The sequence below is a fragment of the Oculina patagonica genome, chromosome 8 (assembly GCF_052425735.1).
Source record: "Oculina patagonica isolate OP01 chromosome 8, crgOcupat, whole genome shotgun sequence".
NCBI lineage: Eukaryota > Metazoa > Cnidaria > Anthozoa > Scleractinia > Oculinidae > Oculina > Oculina patagonica.
Window position 1 is genome coordinate 14,617,246 of NC_135765.1, and position 19,514 is coordinate 14,636,759.

The 19,514-nt window shown below is 37.7% G+C and overlaps 1 protein-coding gene across 1 annotated transcript in view; it reads right to left on the bottom strand.

Annotated features, from left to right (window-relative positions):
* LOC144663858 (uncharacterized) overlaps positions 1 to 19,514 on the bottom strand; it is a 39,526-nt gene that overhangs the window by 5,617 nt on the left and 14,395 nt on the right. Inside the window, exons 8-15 of the mRNA XM_078524931.1 lie at positions 17,921 to 18,065; positions 12,545 to 12,699; positions 11,640 to 11,811; positions 8,992 to 9,107; positions 7,058 to 7,196; positions 5,354 to 5,473; positions 4,641 to 4,796; positions 2,472 to 2,696 (exon numbers count right to left, since the gene is read on the bottom strand). Of these exons, the coding sequence (XP_078381057.1) occupies positions 2,472 to 2,696; positions 4,641 to 4,796; positions 5,354 to 5,473; positions 7,058 to 7,196; positions 8,992 to 9,107; positions 11,640 to 11,811; positions 12,545 to 12,699; positions 17,921 to 18,065 (1,228 nt within the window). The remainder of the gene's footprint in view (positions 1 to 2,471; positions 2,697 to 4,640; positions 4,797 to 5,353; positions 5,474 to 7,057; positions 7,197 to 8,991; positions 9,108 to 11,639; positions 11,812 to 12,544; positions 12,700 to 17,920; positions 18,066 to 19,514) is intronic.

Genomic DNA, 19,514 nt, shown 5'->3' on the forward strand with positions numbered 1-19,514 from the left:
AAGCGTACGAGTGAGTTATTTTTAGCGGATCGAGTGGGACGTGACTGCTTGAAGTCGCGCGGTGTTGTGTTACAATTTAGACCGTTAGAGATTTGAGCACTCTATAAGACTTTGTATGGAGTTTAAAATAACGCGGAATAAAAGCGCTCGACGAAATAAAATTTTAATTTTTTTTCAATGAAATAAAGAAATTGTACTCACCTTTCTTGAATCCTGTTGTCTTTTTGGGCTATTTCATCGTTTTTGGGGGGTTTTCAGGTTCTAGTCGTACCAAACCCCCCAAAAACGATGAAATAGCCCAAAAGGACAACAGGATTCAAGAAAGGTGAGTACATTTTCTTTACTTCATTGAAAAAAATTTAAAATTTTATTTCGTCGAGCGCTTTTATTCCGCGTTATTTTAAACTCCATACAAAGTCTTATAGAGTGCTCAAATCTCCAACGGTCTAAATTGTAACACAACACCGCGCGACTTCAAGCAGTCACGTCCCACTCGATGCGCTAAAAGTAACTCACTCGTACGCTTACATAAATCATTCATACGCTCGCATAAATCATTCATATGATTTCATAAATCGTTTATTCGATCGATTTCTCGAATCGTGAGTTTGGGACGCCTGTGCTTATACAGGGGGCAGTGCTCTGGAACCTTTTACCGGGAGAGTATCACGAGGCGATGTCCCTCAGGAGTTTTGTGACAATGGTTAACAAGTCGAACATAATTAAAAACACCAATTTTATCAATCTCTATTGTAAGAGTTCTTAGCGCTTTTTACCTTTTTATCATCGTAAAAATTTTAGCAATTTATCTATTTTAGCAATTAGTTTAGCGTTTTTTACCTTAATATAGTTTTAATGTTTTTTTTATCTACTAGTATTAATGTTTTATGTACACACGACCCAACAAGCTATGTAGCTTTTTATCGCATCGTGTATAAATAAAGGGTTTTTTTGTTGTTGTTGTTTCTAATTTTTTTGGGTAGCTCTTGATGTTCACCTCTGAATATTATACTTAAGTAATTATTCGCCTCAGGCCTAGTGGACATTTAACAAATAGATTCCATTTTACCTTGCGTCTGTTTAGTTATAGATCACAGATGACGTCAAAATGTGGTATGAACAGAGATGTGGCCCACGAGCTGCTAGGCAAGTGAGTCACTGATAACAAGACCTCAGTACACAAGACCTTAGTACACTTCAGTGTGAGCAATGCCGCTACCTGTGAGCTAAGTTGTTTTCATTTCACGATAAAGTTTACCGCAACCACGAAGCACTGTTAAACCGATTAAAAAAACAGAAAAATGGTAACTTGAAAGTCGATGAAACTAACCTATATTCCGATTTGGAAAATTGTTCAAAACTGTAAGCATTAACCTAAGCGTCCAATCGCCATTCATTTGTTTCCCGTGGCGTCTTCCAACTGTACAACATCGGTCAAACACTTTCATACAGATTTCGATGATTTCTCGAATAATTCACTTTCTTCTTCAAGCTTGTTTAGCTCAGTTAAATGCTTCGAAAGGTGAACGATGCTTGGCGTATTATTTTTCACTGTAGATTTGTAATTAAGCTGAACTTTTTTGCTTTGTTGTGGCCCCACGAGTTTGAAAAACTTTGCTGACAACTCTGATTTGGACTTTGAACTCTGATAACGCGCGCGAGTCACACCACCACTTGACGTCATCTATGTGTCTGTACTCAAATAGGTCATAAGTAAGGGCCTGTTTACATGATTCCGGAATGACTTTCATTCCGGAACGAGTTTCGTTCCGGAATGAGGTTCGTTCTACATTTACATGACAGAGTCGACTGGTTCAACCAAAGGCATTTTCACGTGCGCGGTTTTCGCGCGAGATCAAAACAAGATGGCGCATGTTTCGCGCAAACATGTTTTTGTGCCTATTAATGGCCGTATCTGCAATTTTAACGAGTACTTCGACCATAGATCTGCTTCTTTGAGCTAAATAGTGAATGCTATTACGTTTTTCGCTCTGAATTCAAACTGTGGAGTCCCTATGTGGTTTCATGAGTTGTGATTTCATCTCGGAACGAAATTCGTTCTGCGTTTACATGATACCAGAATGAAATGTCATTCCAGAACGAAAGTTTCATTCCGGAATGAAAACCGGAATGAACTCATTCCGGTATGACTTGCATTTCGTCTCGGTATCATGTAAACAGATACAGAGAAATGTATGGGGATGGAATGAACTCGTTCTGGAATGAAAGTCATTCCGGAATCATGTAAACAGGCCCTAAGAACCAATATAAAATGCGCGTAGAATTCAGGTTATTATATAATAATAAATATTTACCTCAACTTCGTCTCGGTAAATATTCACTAATGTTTACGTTCACTGAGCCTGAGGCGAATGTAATTGTGAAACATAACGTATGTGGTTAAATATTACTTCGGTGTTGGTACATTTAGTGTAGAAAGACTTTAATTTCATTCCCATGGAGTAACTAACCTTTGTTTATTTTCGATGCATCCGCCCTGTCCTCCGTGACGTCAACAAGAAACTCGAGGACTGTCTTCCCTTCCTCGATCTTGTTGGCCCAAATAAGATCCTCGGCGTGTCTTTTCATCAACTTTAATAAAACCAGCGGGTATTTCATTTTTTCCTTGTAACTCAAGTAGGATTTCTTAATGTTGGCGAGTTCCAATTCACCGTCGGAACCATGAATTTCCGGAGCTATATAGTAACAATATAAAGACGAATGAATGTAATTCATGTGAGAATTGTTCACGTAACTGTCTTTTAAGCCAAGTTAATATAAAATATGCATTTACATATGCAACGGAGAGGAAAAATTCAGGGAAAACATTTGTTTAAAAATATAGAAATTTTGCACAAAGGCAGAAGAAGAAAGAAGTCATATACTTTTACGTGGATGCCACAAAAAAAAATTAGCATACGATTTTGCAGAAATTTAACGATCTTATCAAACTTTAATCAGCGAAATTGTCAGCTGTTTACGTGCAATATTGAAAAAGATATCAGCTTTCAAAAACTGCAAACGTTCTGGGTGGCAAAAATGCTAATGAGCCTATACTTTCTTTGTCTAATTTTGAGTTTTCAAACCCGCGTCAAAGATAAAGTATTTAATACATCAAGCATAATATTTTTAAGCTAATTAATCGCGTCATGCTCTTTCAAAATTAACAACTGATATTTTGGTAGCTTGATCAGAAACTGAAGCGCTTATGCTAATAGACAAATATTGTAAACAAACATTCCCCTGTAGCCGTGTTCACTTTCAAAAGGAATATCAGCTTCTGCGATTACTTTAGCAAGGAAGCGCGTGCTTCCCGCTTACCGGCGATAATTGTAATAAACAAACTCAGGGATCGAATGGTAAAAACCTCTTTTTTAAACTCGTAACTTGTAACCTGTATAGGTCAGTGCAGGACTAATTTTTGGGTGAGCTATCGGCTTCGGCAAATAATTGATCTGCTCGTCTCTAAGAAATCATAGCCTGTCCATAGGCTTCACCCGGGTTGGAGGGGGGAGGTATAGTGCGAAATGAAAACGGCCAGCGTGACAAGCCGAGCGCGGAATTCACCCTATACTGCCCTTGGGAATGAGAGCTTGTTGGCAATCAACAATTTGCTTAACCTCATTCAATATTTAGCAAAATATTGGATGAGGCTGATTATGATATGAAGAATTATGCAGATCGAGGAGGGTGTTATCCGCCGAACCCGAAAGCTCCGGCGGATAACGCCCTTTGAGATCTGCATAATTCTTCATGTCATACGAAATATTTCCAGAGTTCCAAATGCAGAAAATGAATTTAATGTGGCTTTCACAGAACGCAAAGTACAAAAATACACAACAACTTTCGCTTTAAAATTTGATTTAAACTTCACATTTATAATGCTGATATTAAGCAGTTGCTTGAAGTGTCTAGTGAAGCCAATTATGATGACACAAAGCGACTTTTTCGAGTACAGGTTTCCATCGTTCTTGCTAACTTCGACGTAGAATTTTCGTAAAATTGCGCCAAGTCCTCAACAGTGGCTGGTTCAGAAATTGTATTTTCTTGAAAATACGCTTTAAAAACCGCTTGACTCGCCTTCGTTGCTTTTTTTCCCCTTGTCTTCTAATAATTTGGTGATTTTCTGCTCGTCGAACTGCACAAATCTCGCCATTTTCCCAGTCGTTGTGCATCAAAGCAGTTGCCGTGTAACGTGGGAACGAGGTTGCGATCGGTTATTTTTTCATATTGGACAATTCACGTCATTTAAATGACGTCAATCGTCGTATAATAGGACTTTCTTCCAAATTGGGTCAGCGCTAGCCAGTCAGCTAGAATTAATCGGAGATTGAAAGCCAATCAGAAACTGAGAAATATTTTGAATGAATAATAATAAGCATTAATTATTTGCGTGATCAGCCTTCAGAAAGCCACTAACAGTGTCGTAAACTTCTCCACTAAGGAATTTAGTTTTGTAGACATATCTTTTCTTTTATTTCTGTTCCCTCCTCGATGACATAAATCGGGATGAACCTGCTTCGTTAATATAAAATTGCTTGACAAGCTTGGCCTGGAAGAAAGATTACAAACGCGTTACGTTTTATGTGATTGAGTTATGTGACACCAATTGGTACAAAGTGTTCACTACAATACTCAACTGTGCCCATCAGTTCCCTTGTTTCCCGAACTCCCGGACTTCGCTCGAGCTGTTGCCTGGTCTTCCCAACAGAGATATTCTCTATAATTAACGGCAGCGTAAACGTTTGCAACCACCTTACATTTCATTCCTTTTCCACCTTTGCTTCCCTCACCCCCTAAAAGGGTTACAAACAAAAAAATAAACAAACGATAAACAACAATTTTAAACAAGTAATAACACGTCATATTTGTCCTTTCTCTCTCTTTTCAACGCGCTTAAACTATGAACTTTGTCCGACATATACCAACTACTATATTAGGCATTTCGCTGTTATAAGAATATTTTGTCAATGCCGGCCTAAATCTGTCCCGTATAGGGAAAAACAGTGCCTTCGGTCTTGAGGACATTAAGGTGGCTCTGCACTCATAATACAGCATTTTTTAAAACTTTCCAAAAGGTCGTATCTTTACATGCTGATCATTATTCCAGCAGAAAAATGGGGGTTCACCGAGCTTATTTTTGAATTATAACACTTAAAGCGAAAATTAAGGGTGTTTTTTAACATATTCTACTGTTGCTATGGTTACCGTTGACGTAATGAAATGACCACAACTTGTTCAGCAATGATTGGATATTTTTAATATTATAATTGCTGCAGCAAATTTTAATTAAAAAAAGTATAAGAGCTGGAAAGTGCTGGAAACCGTTATGAGCCTCCTTAAAAGCAATCACCTTTTCCACCCTCCCCATTTGTAGCTGGTGGTGCTCCGCTTCCGCGACAACTTTTGAGCTCCACTTTTCCTTCCGTTTGTCTCGCGTAAATATTTTGATATCCAGCATCACCACCATTTCCTATTAAGAAAACATACGACATCATTTTTTTAACATGACAGCTATGAAAAGCATAAAATTTATTTGAACCTCGCTGAATAACCCCCTATTTTGGCTATCACGTTGTAAGCGTCTCATTTTTTTATCTTATTCGCCAAGCAAAATATAGCTTGCGAACGCAAACGTATTTCCGGCTGTCGGAAATACGTCTGCTTTCGGAGGCTAAGCAAAATCGCTACATCTGGAATCTTATGCAAATACTATCCTATAGTGCTTGTTTGTAAAACATCCCTCTGTGAATGGTCCCCTGGTATTAAACGGTAACTTACCAAAATGCTGGAAATCGTTTCCCATACTTAATGTAAATTTTATCTTCATTAAGCGGGCCCGGTCACCACTTATGACCTGTTTACAGCTAATTCGAGAAAGTTTGTCAGAAAAGGGCACAAAAGTGCACGGGACAAAACCGAAAGGTGATCTGGGTATTCACTGAAATTTTGCATATTGGCTTAGACGAAATGTACAAGTTTAAATTTTTGCTGGTGGAAATTTTGTTTTTCCTCTCAGATGGCCTTATTCTGTAGCTTTACTTTTAATGTCGCATGTCTTTGAGTTTGTAAAATTCTTTTTAAATTCAGCGTGGCTAAAAATGCCCAGTTTTCATATGTCTGGAGAGAGAGAAAAAGTCCAAATTCCCCGGCAAATTCACGTTTGTCATGTCGCAATCTTATTAGTATTTAGCACGTGCAGTAGCTCTCTACTTCTACCCAAACTACCTTTCAGTCTTGCTGCGTGTACTTGTTTGCTTTTTTTCCGACAATCTTTCTCGAATTAGCTGTATAAAGGGCACAAGAACGAACGCGAACTCGACCACGAGCGTAAACACGACCACGAGCGCGAACGTGGCCTTCGTATTGGATTGCGGTTGAACAATTTTTATTAATCCGTGTATACCAATTGCGACCACGGACGAGGAAGGAAATTGGACATAGCAAAAAACAGGTGACAGGCCTACACAAACTCCTACTTCCTGACATTTGTACAAAGAAAGCCGTTTGGTAAAATTGGATTTGGTCGTCCAATTTATTCTGACGCTTTAAAGCTGTTTGGAAAGGGCACTATATTCTGTCAGTTGTATTATAGGGAGGTGATTTTAGGTCAAGTAGAGTCGAAAGACTGCCGCTCAGCAGATGTGTGGACATGATAGATCTGCACGGTTTCCCGTAAGTACATTTTGACACCTCTGTATTAATTTTTGCCATTGCAGCCTGAACAAGCGGGAAACGAAACCGAATGAGGAATGAGGAAAAATAATTAATATCCCAACGTTGCGGCTAAAGCTACAGTCTTCATCACGGGTAAAATTTACAAGCACGTAGTATACAAAGAAATTATGCAAAAAACGGTAGTAAGTTCTTTTCAAGTAAAGCTAAAGCCAAATACTCGTGTAGCATATGAATGCCATTGTCGCAATTTAGCACATTCCTGCAGGTGTCAGTTATTTCACATAGCGACGGTTGCACCAATTTACACGTGTGTGCAGAAAATCTAAAGCTTCTCAGAAAGTTCTACAAATAGGTAACTTGAACATTTCTGATGTTCTACCTGATTTTCCGGCATAACCCCCAGGGGTACCAGGTTCTCCCGGGTTGCCCTCTATTCCTGCATATAATGCTGGAGTGCATTGTGTGTGACGAGCATTTGGTCTACTTTTTTCGCATTCATCCGCCGATCTGTCGTCAATCTAGGATAAAAAAAAAGTTGAAAAAAAAAATTATGACACATAAAAAAATGCCATGACCGTATTTTAAAAATCAACCAGTTAGTCTAGTTCCGAGTCCTATTTGATGTAATTAAATATTTTTGTCGTCTAAAGGGAGAACCCCACTAACTTAACTTGGCACAGCTTAACGACGTCAAGTAAATGTCACTAAGATTCTGTTAAATGTAAGATAATGACCGTTGTATAACTCGCAAATCATTAGATTTCCACCTTCATTGGGCTTATGATGTCTTTCAGCAAGCTTTATTTAAACAGCAGAATAAAAAGCTCTGCCCGGATAAGGGAACGCGCGGAACGGAGATGATCGGTGGTGTCTTTGAACGGAGCATTTCTTCCTTTCGTATCGGATGGCTCTTTGGCTTACATCGGCCAATACAGGACTTTGTCCATTGTGTGGGTAACATGTAGGGAGTGATAAAGGTCAATGGCACCGAGTAGTCGAAGGAAGAAACGAGGCCAGAGAAGTTTGGTGAAAAAAAAAAAGAGTACCAAATAAATCCAATATTGCGGAAAGTGGAGAACCAGAAGAGAAGACAACAATCATACCAGAAATAAAAGATGACCTGGTGGAAATCCAAAATACTGTCAAGACGCTTCTATCAGAAAACCAAATTATCACAGCTAAAATCCTGTATAAGAACTAGCAGACAAAAGGGCGAAAAACAAGCTAGCCAAGACCGAGAACGCCAACACTGACGGAAAAATTTTATCGCACCAGTAGACAAAGATCATGTACCGGAGAGTGCTTATTCATCAACAGAAGAACTTGTGATTTGAGTAGAAGATGCCTTGATTGTTGAAATATAACCGGATGACATATAAATTTCTTATGAGAAAACAGCAATGCTGTCATTTTTAGATTTTCTATGCCATCAGATTTAAAAAAAAACTCTTTTAGCAAAGAACTAAACAAAAGAATTGAAAGTATCAACGTTGCAAGGGAAAGCAAAAAATTATTTATAAACGACTGGAAGCACATAAGTCTGTTTAGAAAAGTGAACGACATGAAAGACGATTTGATCGCTAGCTGCGCGCACGAGGACGATGGACAGAAAGATTTTGGTAAAAACATCACCAAACTAAAACTTTACCCCGTAAACGCTGGATAAACTTTGGATATTGTAAAAAAAAGGCAATGGACTTATTATTGAAGGGCGAGGGAACAGTTGAAATTAGACATTTTTTTTTACCTCCTAACTAATTTGGGGGAGGGGGACTTCACCGTGATAAGAAACGTAAAAAAACCGCGAGTAGGAACCTAACATTTAAGAACCTGTTAAGCTAAAATTTGCAAATTAGACCCCCTTTTTAAAAGGACTTATTTAGCGTAAAATTTGGAAACAGGTACTTCTTTTTAAAATTGATTAAAATGTTTACTTTTGGGAAAATAAGTTTGGACAAGGCATTAAGGTAGATGTATATAATGATATGTTCTGAATGATTAGTGCTTCGTTTTTACATAAACAATTATGTGGTATGCAAATTTTATACAAGGAATAAACCGAATACAATGTACCTAGCTCTAAAGGTTTTGTTAGCAACAATGCAAATTTTTCTGCAGAAAATAGGAACCTATTATAAAGAAACCTAAATAGCCTAAATCTGTGTTAACTACCATTTATGTAAGAACCTGTATAAGCTAACCTGGAAAAGTTCTTACTCGCGGGTTTTTACTGTACTTCACCGTGATCTCCACTAATATATAAAATGGCAATGTAACAACTGTTTCCTATCGCACAATACCTTATTTACATACCTGGTCTGTGTTATCGTTTCCCGGTTTACCGTTTTGGCCATCTTGTCCCTTGTTACCACTTCCACCGCTAGTTAAAACACTGAGGTCACCTTTTAATACATCAGCATAGATCTCCACTTGGAATGAAAAACAAACAAAAAAACAAAAAAACTAAATATGCATGTATAAATAAACATAATGCGACAATGCTTGGAAAGATTTCCATTTGCACATCGTAAACAGATGTGTAGTGGACTTACGACAACAAAGCGACATCGTTGTGAAATATATTTTTTTAAAATTATTATTTAAGCAATGATTTCCAGTAAATCATTCAAACTATTCCACATAAGTAACACCAAAATATTTTGTTTGTATTTTAATTGCTACATAGCCCACAACCAGATGACTTGAGGCATTGCCAATACTAAAAAGGGAAGGCCCAAAAATAAAACCAAAAATTCTTATCCAGCTACCCATGACTCAAGACGAAAGGCTAGCAAGACACTAACCAACCCTGTTGACAAGGCCGTAGCCGGGTTCCAGGAGTAAAAAGTTCGCTACTCCCGGCCTTAAGTCGTGCACTTTTCCACACAAACAAATCGTACAGCAACTGATGCCAAAACGTCATCCCTCGGGTAGCAGAACCAGAAATAAAATCGAGGATAAATGCAAATGGTAAAGGAAAAAATTTGTCGCGGGAGATACACGAGAGATCCCACCCAATGAATGGCAGCCTGAGCGTCAGTTATCTGACTTGAGCATTAGACACCCCTTCAGGCTGCCATGGGAGGAAAGAAAAATAAAATGGCACGGAAGGGGACTCGCACTTAACTAAGCAAATTCAACAGATAACAGGGTAGTGTCTATACAATTACACTGGCAAAAGCTGAAAAAAAATTGTCAAGGCGTTCGTGGGCAAAAATGCTAAAGGCAGAACATGTAAAAACAAGGGTGGACGAAATAGCATTGGAAAGGAAACACTAAAAAGGTTGTGAGGAGAAAGGCAAACAAAAGGAAACTAACAATGAGGCACCAAACTAAATGCAAATAACCACAAAAAAACTAAAAAATATATCAAGAGAAACAAGAACAGCAAAATTATCGACTTAGGGAAGTTAACAGAAGTGGAAACAAACATTAATCTAAATGCAGACTGAATTCACTAGCAAATATCAAACAACAACTGAGGCCAAGAGAGAAAATCGAGGATACAATTAATTCAAAATACACATGACAAAACATTTGGCGCGGGAGATACACGAGAGAGCCGACCCAAGGGATGGCAGCCTGAGCGTCGGTAATCCGACTAGGGTATTAGACAACCCGCTTTCAGGCTATCATGGGAATAAAGAAAAAGAAAAATAGCACGGGAGAGGACGCGCAATCATCTTATCAAATTTAGCAGATAACAGGACAGCAAAATCGAAACACGTTTAAAAATCAGAGAACCATACTGTCAAGAAAACTTAAAAAGAAATATGCTTAAGCAGAACATGTGAAAACAAAGGGTGGTGAAATAACAATGGTAAGAAAAGCAAAAACATAAGATGTTGTGACGGATCGGCAAATAAAAGAAAACAGGCTGCAAATTGAGCGAATTAGGGTAATAGAGCGGTTTTCACTTGAGTGTCCAAAGTTAATTGCGTTTGCTTTGGTTTTGCATTGCTACGCTTAGTGATTGGCTTAAAAATTTCGCGCCACTTTCTCAGCCAATCAGAACTAAAACCAAAACCAATCGTGACTCGCTCGCTCGGCTACATGTATTTGCTTCGAGTTTTGATAGGTTCACTGGTTTGTCTGTGTCCTTTGTGATTGGCCGGAGTAATTACTTTGGTTTTGGTTTTGCGACACTCAATTGAAACCTGCTCTAAAAAGAGGAAGGAACAATAAATACTCCAAATGTGGGCTAAGCACTATGAAATAGAATGTTAAAATTCTAGAAGGGTGAAGCACTACACAAACAGTTGTTTGAGGCCAAAATACCGTTCCAGTTCAAAACGAAAAAGTAAACGTTCAAACAGAGGGAGCCGAGGGAAAGCACTCACAAGCTTGTTGCTTATTATTGGCGTAAATACGCATTATAGTACAAATAAAACAAAAGCGTCCTAACTCAAAGGGAGCCGAAATAAACCACTCACAAGCCCGTTGCTTAAAGGTGAAAGTTCGCATTATAATATACAAAACAAAACATAGGCGCAAAAAAGCAATGAGAGCCAGGGGAAAGCACTCAAAAGCCTTTTGCTTGTAGGTAAAAGTATGCATAACAGTACAAAGCAAACATTGGCGTACAAACTCAAGGGTAGCCGAGGAAAAGCACTCTCAAACCTGTTGCTTATCCGCGATGTGTGCATCAAATTTGAGCCTGTTGTCAAGTGTAACACCTAATGATTTTATATCTTTAGAAATGGGAATCAGTGGTTGTTTTATCAATTACTGACAGCGAAAAGATCAAACAACAAAAGCTTGCAGTGACTTACATTAATGTTTTTAAGTTGTTTTTTATTCCCACACATTGATCAATATATCAAGTTTGGTTTAGATTGATAAATCGTCATGGTGAATGTTTCTAACCGTAGCTACGCGTTCTTTTCTCGTTCTTGGCACACCTCACATGCAAGACTCTTTTGCACCATGATGTTTATACTGACACACACCAGTAGCCCTACCTTTTGGTCCCGGCACACCAAACCTTCCTCCATACCCATCATCGCCAGACGTCTGCGACCTAACCTTTTGTTTCAAAATTGGAGCTGACAGGTCCAATCGACTATCTGCCGCTGAGACAACTTTGCGGCTGAACACCGTTAGTTTTTTAATGCCACGCATTTTAATGTCGCCCTACGAGATAACAACAGCTGAAAATTACATTTGTGTGAGAATATAAACTATTAAAGTCCACCATTTTCACAGAAGACTGCTTCATTTCCTTGACTGTATAGTCAGCAGATACTGTTCTCATGATATAAAATATTGTGGGGCCTGGATTTTCCTCTACATCATTTGCTTGGTTAAGCTGTTAGTTGCTAGAACTTGAGCAGTAACCAACAGTTTTCATAGTAGCTAACTGAGTTACTGTACAATTTTTAGTGTTAACAGATTTGTCAATACTGTGTTTCTTTTGAGTTAATTTGCACTAGCTGCTTTAACAGCCCGGGCATCTACACTATTGTTAACCAGATGTGAGGTACATGTCTTTAAAAATTTGAAATAAATTGAGTTTTAGCTCTTACAAAATGATTTGCTTTTGAAATTTCAATTAATAGGTTTAACAACCCTTCAAGTAAGTTTTTTCCTGATTCTTCTTGATGTTTACAACGCGAATCATATAACTGTAATGCCTTACTGCGCAAACGAAACTGATTAACAACAAAACAAAACAGTTTGTCTCATTTATTCAAACTGCATCAGAATTTGAATGAAATTCCACACAAGTACCCATTGCTGACCTATTTTTTTAATGACGTTAGCAAAGTTAACAACAACAACCAAGTATGGAAGAATTTTGTGTAAAACTTATACATTTTTTTATACATTCACGTATTTTTCTACCATAAATGAAGCAGGTATTTACCTTAACATATACTGTATCTGCCAGAACTTCAAGCTCAATATTGTTGGATTGCTTCTGATTGTCTTCAAAAAAGTCTACATTCGGGATGTTTTTATTTTTAAGATACTCTCGTACGAAGTCCATGTGAACAACCCGGCCTACAACTTGGTAGCGGTCTATTGGCAAATGACATAATTAAACAAATTAGAAAATATTTAGTCACAAAAAGGACATGATATGCCCACGGATCGGATCCAGGGGAAGTCAGTTGAAATTCGTTGATGGTATGAGGGTACGAATTAAATCAGTAGAGGTCGTAGACATAAAGAGGGTAATGGACTCCTGACATAAACAACAATTCCATAGACATAAGCTTCATTGGGCCAAGGAGTCCCATTCCTAAAAGAGCTTATCCTCGAAAGCAGCTAAATGATATTATAGCACAACTAAGGTAAAGCGCGCGCTCTGATTGGTTAATTTACCGTCTACTATTTGCCCATGGGTGTACGTTGACGTATGCCTTCAACCTGAGCGCGCGCGCTAATCTGATGCAACATGGCACAAGAAAGTGCTGCTACTTCACGAGTTTATACGTATTTTCTCGATTTTCCTGTGAATTTGAAAAGCTAAACATAAGAAAATCCATTTCTCCATAATGCTGAAAGACTTTTAGGCATAAGGCACGTCTGAAATTAAAAATTCAAAAAGTTTGCTTGTTTTTTCTTGTAGGTTTTTGTCAGCGTTTACGCGAGCAATACACGCAATTATTTAAATAAGCGCGCGCACTTTTACCTTAAAAAACTGCAATAAATCGCCCAAAGTTGTGCTACAAAACAAATGGTAAACGTCATAGCGTACACTATTGAGTTATGGATGTACTTGGGAGGCTTGCTAAGCACTCAAGAAGCTAGAGTCGCACTCGGCTATCGCCACGTGCGACTCTTACGCTTCTTTCGTGCTTAGCAACCTCCCGCGTACATCCATTTAAGCAATAGAGGACTTTTACCGTGTTTACATAGCCTCATCTAAACACGAGGGGGGTTGGGAGAATTCGAGACAGTTATGCAAACCTGAGACGCAGTCGAGGGTTTGCATAACTTTCGAGAATTCTCCCAACCACCCGAGTGTTTAGATGAGGCTATGTAAACACGGAAAAAAGTCCTCTAATGCTTTTATAAAATATTTTTTTTTCAAAAACAATTCGAAAAATGAAAGGGATTTTGTTTATTTACTTCTTGATTGAAATAGATTTTCTCAAAACGTGCATTTGACAACACATGAACCAATCAAAATTTGTGTTATAAGAGTTCAAGTAAAAATTGGTGGCAAGTAGCGCTGTGTCGACGAAAGCGATTCCACGTAAATCTTGCAGAAAAATACGGAAAGTTTGGCAAAAACTAAAAAAATGCTAAAAAATACGGCTCTGTAAGGAAAGAACTTCAAGATGAGGAGTTTTTTAAGCTGGAAATGAATGTCACTGTGCTTGATCGCTCTTGAAAGTGAAGTGACCTTGCCTGAATGATTTGGCCGCCCGATAACATCATAACACGGTTGAAAAGTCTCATCGTGCCTTGTGAAGTTTTGCAGGATAATTAGCAATCATGGCACAAGCAGCGGATCTAGCGAGGTCGGTAGCAATGGTATGCATTTATTGTACGGTAAATTGTTCAGATAGCGATCTAAGCGAGTCTTTTCTTCTACTGTCGTTTCCTCCGTCTTTGTTATTTGCTTCAAGCGTAAAATAAACCTCAAATTGACATCAACTTCTGCTTTGGTTTTCTGAAAATATTTCCATTCTTTCCTCTTCTCCAAGCCCATTTTGAATGAAAAAAAAGTCACGACTATTACTGCCAATGTAACAGTACAATTTTAACGTCGAGAAAGTCTTAGAGAAAATACATTTTAAGCGTCATTTTAATCGCATTTTAAGCAGATTAACCGGCAAAAAGACGGCAACCGATCGGCCGTGCAAAGTTTGAATTTAAGCTTAAAGATTTACAGTTTTTTGCATATAGTTTCGTTTGCGTTGACCTATATTTTTTTTTCTAATAAAGAATGTCTTATAGGGAACTTTCTTGTAGTACTTAAATACAAAAAATTACTTGAAAAATGCATATTTTGTCGTTCGCTTGAGCTCCCTCTACGAGCTTGTCTAGCTTCACGATCATCGAAGCAGGCAAAGCGCTGTGGTTCTTCTTTCTTTTGCTTTTTTTCCCTCGCGCTCATATGGGAAGAGAAAGCCGGAACACATATCAAAATTTGGTATTGTTTTCCATTTCTTTAATATTTGTACTTGAAATTGCTTTGCAAGTCTTTTTGGCAGTTTAATGTTTTTAAGAGGCTCCGACTGAGAATATGAAGAATCGTTGGACAGGCTGGGGAAATCGAAAATCTTGAAACTTTGCCTGAATAACACCTTTGGGGAACTATGTTCGAAAATATTATTCTCATCTTCTAGGAATTTATGGTTTTCGAGAAATTAAGAAAAAACGAAAATAACGGTTTTAGCTCATTAAATATGCAAAAATATGCGTAAAAATGGCAAAGTTCTCGATATTCCTATAAGAGCAATTTTCAATGCTTTGAATCGAAATAAACTTAGAATAATAGCTTGACCTTTCTTCTTTCAGGCAACATAAACTTTCAATTTTTTCTGGCTATTTTGAGGTTTCCTTCGCCTTTTAAAATATTGCTTTATCAAGCACTTCGGGAAAGGGCAAAAATTGAAAAACTTTGGAGGCCGAATAATTTCGTGCTTTGTGTTAAATGTCCTGGCGCCGGGTCCTGTCGCTGTGTACATGTTCGGTCTCTTTAATTTAATTTTGTGATGTGCATCTGATTGAATAAATGAATGGTTTTTGCACGATCGAAACCTTTTATATAGTTGTTTTAAAACAAGATGAGAAACTTTTCGTATTTTATTTCCATTAATGACAACTGAACGGAAGCTAACAGCGATATATGTCCATCATAGTTTTAATAATTATGTACGTTTATGTTCGTAAAAAGTAAACTTCCAAATTAATAATAACTACACGATTTATATTTTTGACGTAAGTTACGCGAGTAAATAAAATATACAAATCATTCCCAATTTCAGGTAAGTGAATGATATTATTATCTTAATCTTTAATCTTAAATTTGAACTGTTAGAGTCCTAACAAACAAATCTTTCCTCCGATCTTTTTAATTCAATTATTGACAAGAAAATTCATAACGTGACGCAGGTCACGCAATGAACTCAGTCGATGATTTTACTGTTTTTTCTTCTTTCTTCGCGTCTATATAACCAGTGTATCGGAATAAGACGTCAACAAAATCAAATAAAGTTTAAACTTGCTTTCTTTGTGCAAATCATAGCTCCCAAATGTAAATTTAGCGGACCAGATCACTTAGCGGAGGACGAATTCAAAAATTAGCTTTATGCAAATTAGACACGAGGAGGTCGTAAACTTTCGTTTCTCATTTGTGTGAATCTTGAGTACCCAGATTTTTTATTTAATATTATAACAGAAGAGACATTGAGCTTTTGCACAGTGTTTATTTTAACTCGATATCGGACATATCAAGGTGCTTTTTTGGCCTCCAAAGTTTTTCAATTTTTGCCCTTTCCCGAAGTGCTTGATAAAGCAATATTTTAAAAGGCGAAGGAAACCTCAAAATAACCAGAAAAAATTGAAAGTTTATGTTGCCTGAAAGAAGAAAGGTCAAGCTATTATTCTAAGTCTATTTCGATTCAAAGCATTGAAAATTGCTCTTATAGGAATATCGAGAACTTTGCCATTTTTACGCATATTTTTGCATATTTAATGAGCTAAAACCGTTATTTTCGTTTTTTCTTAATTTCTCGAAAACCATAAATTCCTAGAAGATGAGAATAATATTTTCGAACATAGTTCCCCAAAGGTGTTATTCAGGCAAAGTTTCAAGATTTTCGATTTCCCCAGCCTGTCCAACGATTCTTCATATTCTCAGTCGGAGCCTCTTAAATTGTGCCGGGAAACACAGAAAGCGTGACGTCACAACTGTGTTTGCATACTCTCATCTAAACTCACCTATCGACCAATGAGAGCGCGCGTACTATCTTAATTATTTTATAAAACTCAATAGTGTACGCTATGACGTTTACCATTTGTTAATATTAAACACATCTCACTGAATAGGATGCTAGTCAATTAGACTCCATTGTGGGGCATAGAGTAAAAAAAGGACTGAAGAAATAAAAGATGAGGGCGAATGTGCTAGGTTGTCCTACTCAGACCACTGCAGTCTTAGCCCGCTCTGTACAGCAATGTTTTTTACCCAGTAGGGAGCCTGTTACTAGGTTACTCCTTTACCGATACCGTTTTATTCAGCTCCCTTACCCAGTACGTTCATGCACGTTTATTCATCACAAGTAAAAATTTAGTTAAATAAATTTATTTATTCATTCATTTGTTTTTAAGTGACTAGAGTGATTATTCTTTAACGTGCTTAAGAAGTAAAAGAAATAGACTGTTCACAGTCCCCTATTTTTCCGTAAAGTCGTAGAGATCGATCGTTCAGTCCGATGGGCCGCCATCTTGGTTTACGAGCGCGAGCGAAAACTGGGGAGAGACTGCAAAAACCCCGTGGGTGGCGGGGCGGGATAATCATAGCGTGGGGGTGGGATTTTTGTACTCTTTCAAGTTTTCGCTCGCGTTCGTAAACCAAGGTGGCGGCCCTTCGGCTGAACGATCGATCTATACGACTTCATGGAAAAATAGGGGACTGTGAACAGCCTATAAAAGAAAATGCTGCTTATTTTAATGGCTTTTGAAACTAAAGGAAATGGCGTTTTTTTTGAAATATCGTCTTTCCTTTAAAGATATTTGCGTTTTTGTATAATGGGAATTATGAAAGTGATGACGTCATTAATTGTTTCACAAAAAAAGCTAAAGAACTGAATTTGGAATATCTCTAGGAAGACTAGAGAAGCCAATGGGGAGAATTAAGGTAGTATGGGCACCAGGACCCTTTGTCCTACTTTAAAGAGAAGGAAATCTGGATGTTTAGTTTATGACGAAGGGGCTGGAGCCAAAAGTGTTGCCTTGGCAACATCATAATGGGTGCCATTTTGAGTCTTTGATAATGCACATTAATGGTGCCAAGTTTAAGGGACACTACTCGTATATATATTTCTAGGGTTATTCTGAATCAGTGCTTTATCTTTTTGTGGATCAATTTATGACGTCGTCACTTTCCTAATTTGCAGAATACAAGAACGTAAATATTTCTAAGACGAAAAAAAGATATTTCAGAAAAGAAAACGCCATTCTTCTTTAGTTGAAAAAGCCGTTAAAATAAGCAACAATTATATTTTTTACTTCATAGACACTTTAACATTAAAACTTGACCACATCTGAGATAATTGCTTACCTGAAGGGACGCAACCATAAAACTCAACTCTCATCGCGGGACGTCCACTCGCCCGTGTCGGCTCTATATATACGTGGCGAGCCAGGATTGGTTGTAACAGGTTATGAGTGACGACTCCGTTTTGGTCTACGTTTCCATCGAACTCCTATAAAAAGAAAGGGAGTGAGTGTACTTCTGAACATTCCCTTTTATCGACTTTTTTTGCTTGTTTACAAGCAAAAAGTAGGAGAATAGCGTTTAGACACTCTTCGTTATTAGCCGGCCCGTACTCGAGAGCGTCCGAGCCCAACGCAACATTAGAATATTAACCGTTTCGCGATTTTTGGATATTGAAGACAAGGTCAAAATACTAATCACGCCCATCCGTCGTCTTCTACGAAATGAAAACATTGGACTACAGTATGTCACGGATTTTAACAGATTTTTGACCAGCACAAATTTATAATTGTGTCGTAGGAAACCTAAATGTAATGGTCCATTTCTTATTTACAATTGCTACTTTGCACTCAAACTGTTTGAAAGCACGTTTGGCTGCGAATGGCTCGGATGGAAACGGATTGTAATTTGAAAGAGTTAGCCAACGTTTTCAAGCTGTTTTCGTGTGCGTTCGAGAAAAATCGATATTGATAGTCGAAGTTTGATTTCTATCCCCAAATAAAGGTTATATCTTCCGTTAAATATTCAAAGACAATGTTGTTTTATAAAGTTTAGACCAAAAAATTTGCAAATCCCCATGATATAGTCCCTTTAAGGAGGCTCGGCGTAGTTTTGTTTTTACCCTGTGGGTGTTCGTTTCGAAAATGGTAATTATCTAGGAAGCCAATTTCGATTTTTGTCAAATTACAACGTGATGAACAAATCTGATTTAAGTTAATTTTTTTTACTGGTCATTTAGGCCCCGTCCACACTGACCCGGGTAAGTTTGAAAACGCATCTTTTTTTCTCCGGTTAGGCCAACCGTCCACACTGAAGCGGCGTTTTCGGTCACCGAAAACGGAGCTTTTCAAAAAGGCTCACCAATGAGCGTTTGGACTTGGAACGTGAAATAGTGTATTTTTATATTTTATTATAAATAATTTTAGAGAGCCACTGGTTTGTTAGTACTTTTTGTGTTATTTGAGTGCTTCCCTCGTAAAATAAAGACTTTATTACTTTTACTTTTACTTACTAATGAAGCGTATCGTTTTTAAATTTACCCGGGTTAATGTGGACGGAAAACATTTTACGCGGCGTTTTTAAATTTCTCCGTTTTTAAATTTACTCGGGTCAGTGTGGACGGGGCCTTGGTCACAAACGTTCCGAAGCTATGGTAATCGTTTTCTTTTGCCTTTAAACAAGCTTGTTTTCATCGAAATCTAGATTGACTCTTGGTTTCATCTTGTGATATGTTAACCTATAGAAGATTGACTTCCTGTCTGTATCACCGCTAAATGTAATAACAACGCTAAATGTAATACCAACCGCAAATGTAATAAAAATTAACTCTAAATGTAATACTAACCGCAAATGTAATAAAAATCAACCCTAAATGTAATAACTTACCCCACCGTAAATGTAATACAATTCAACGCTAAATGTAATAAGCTGACCAACC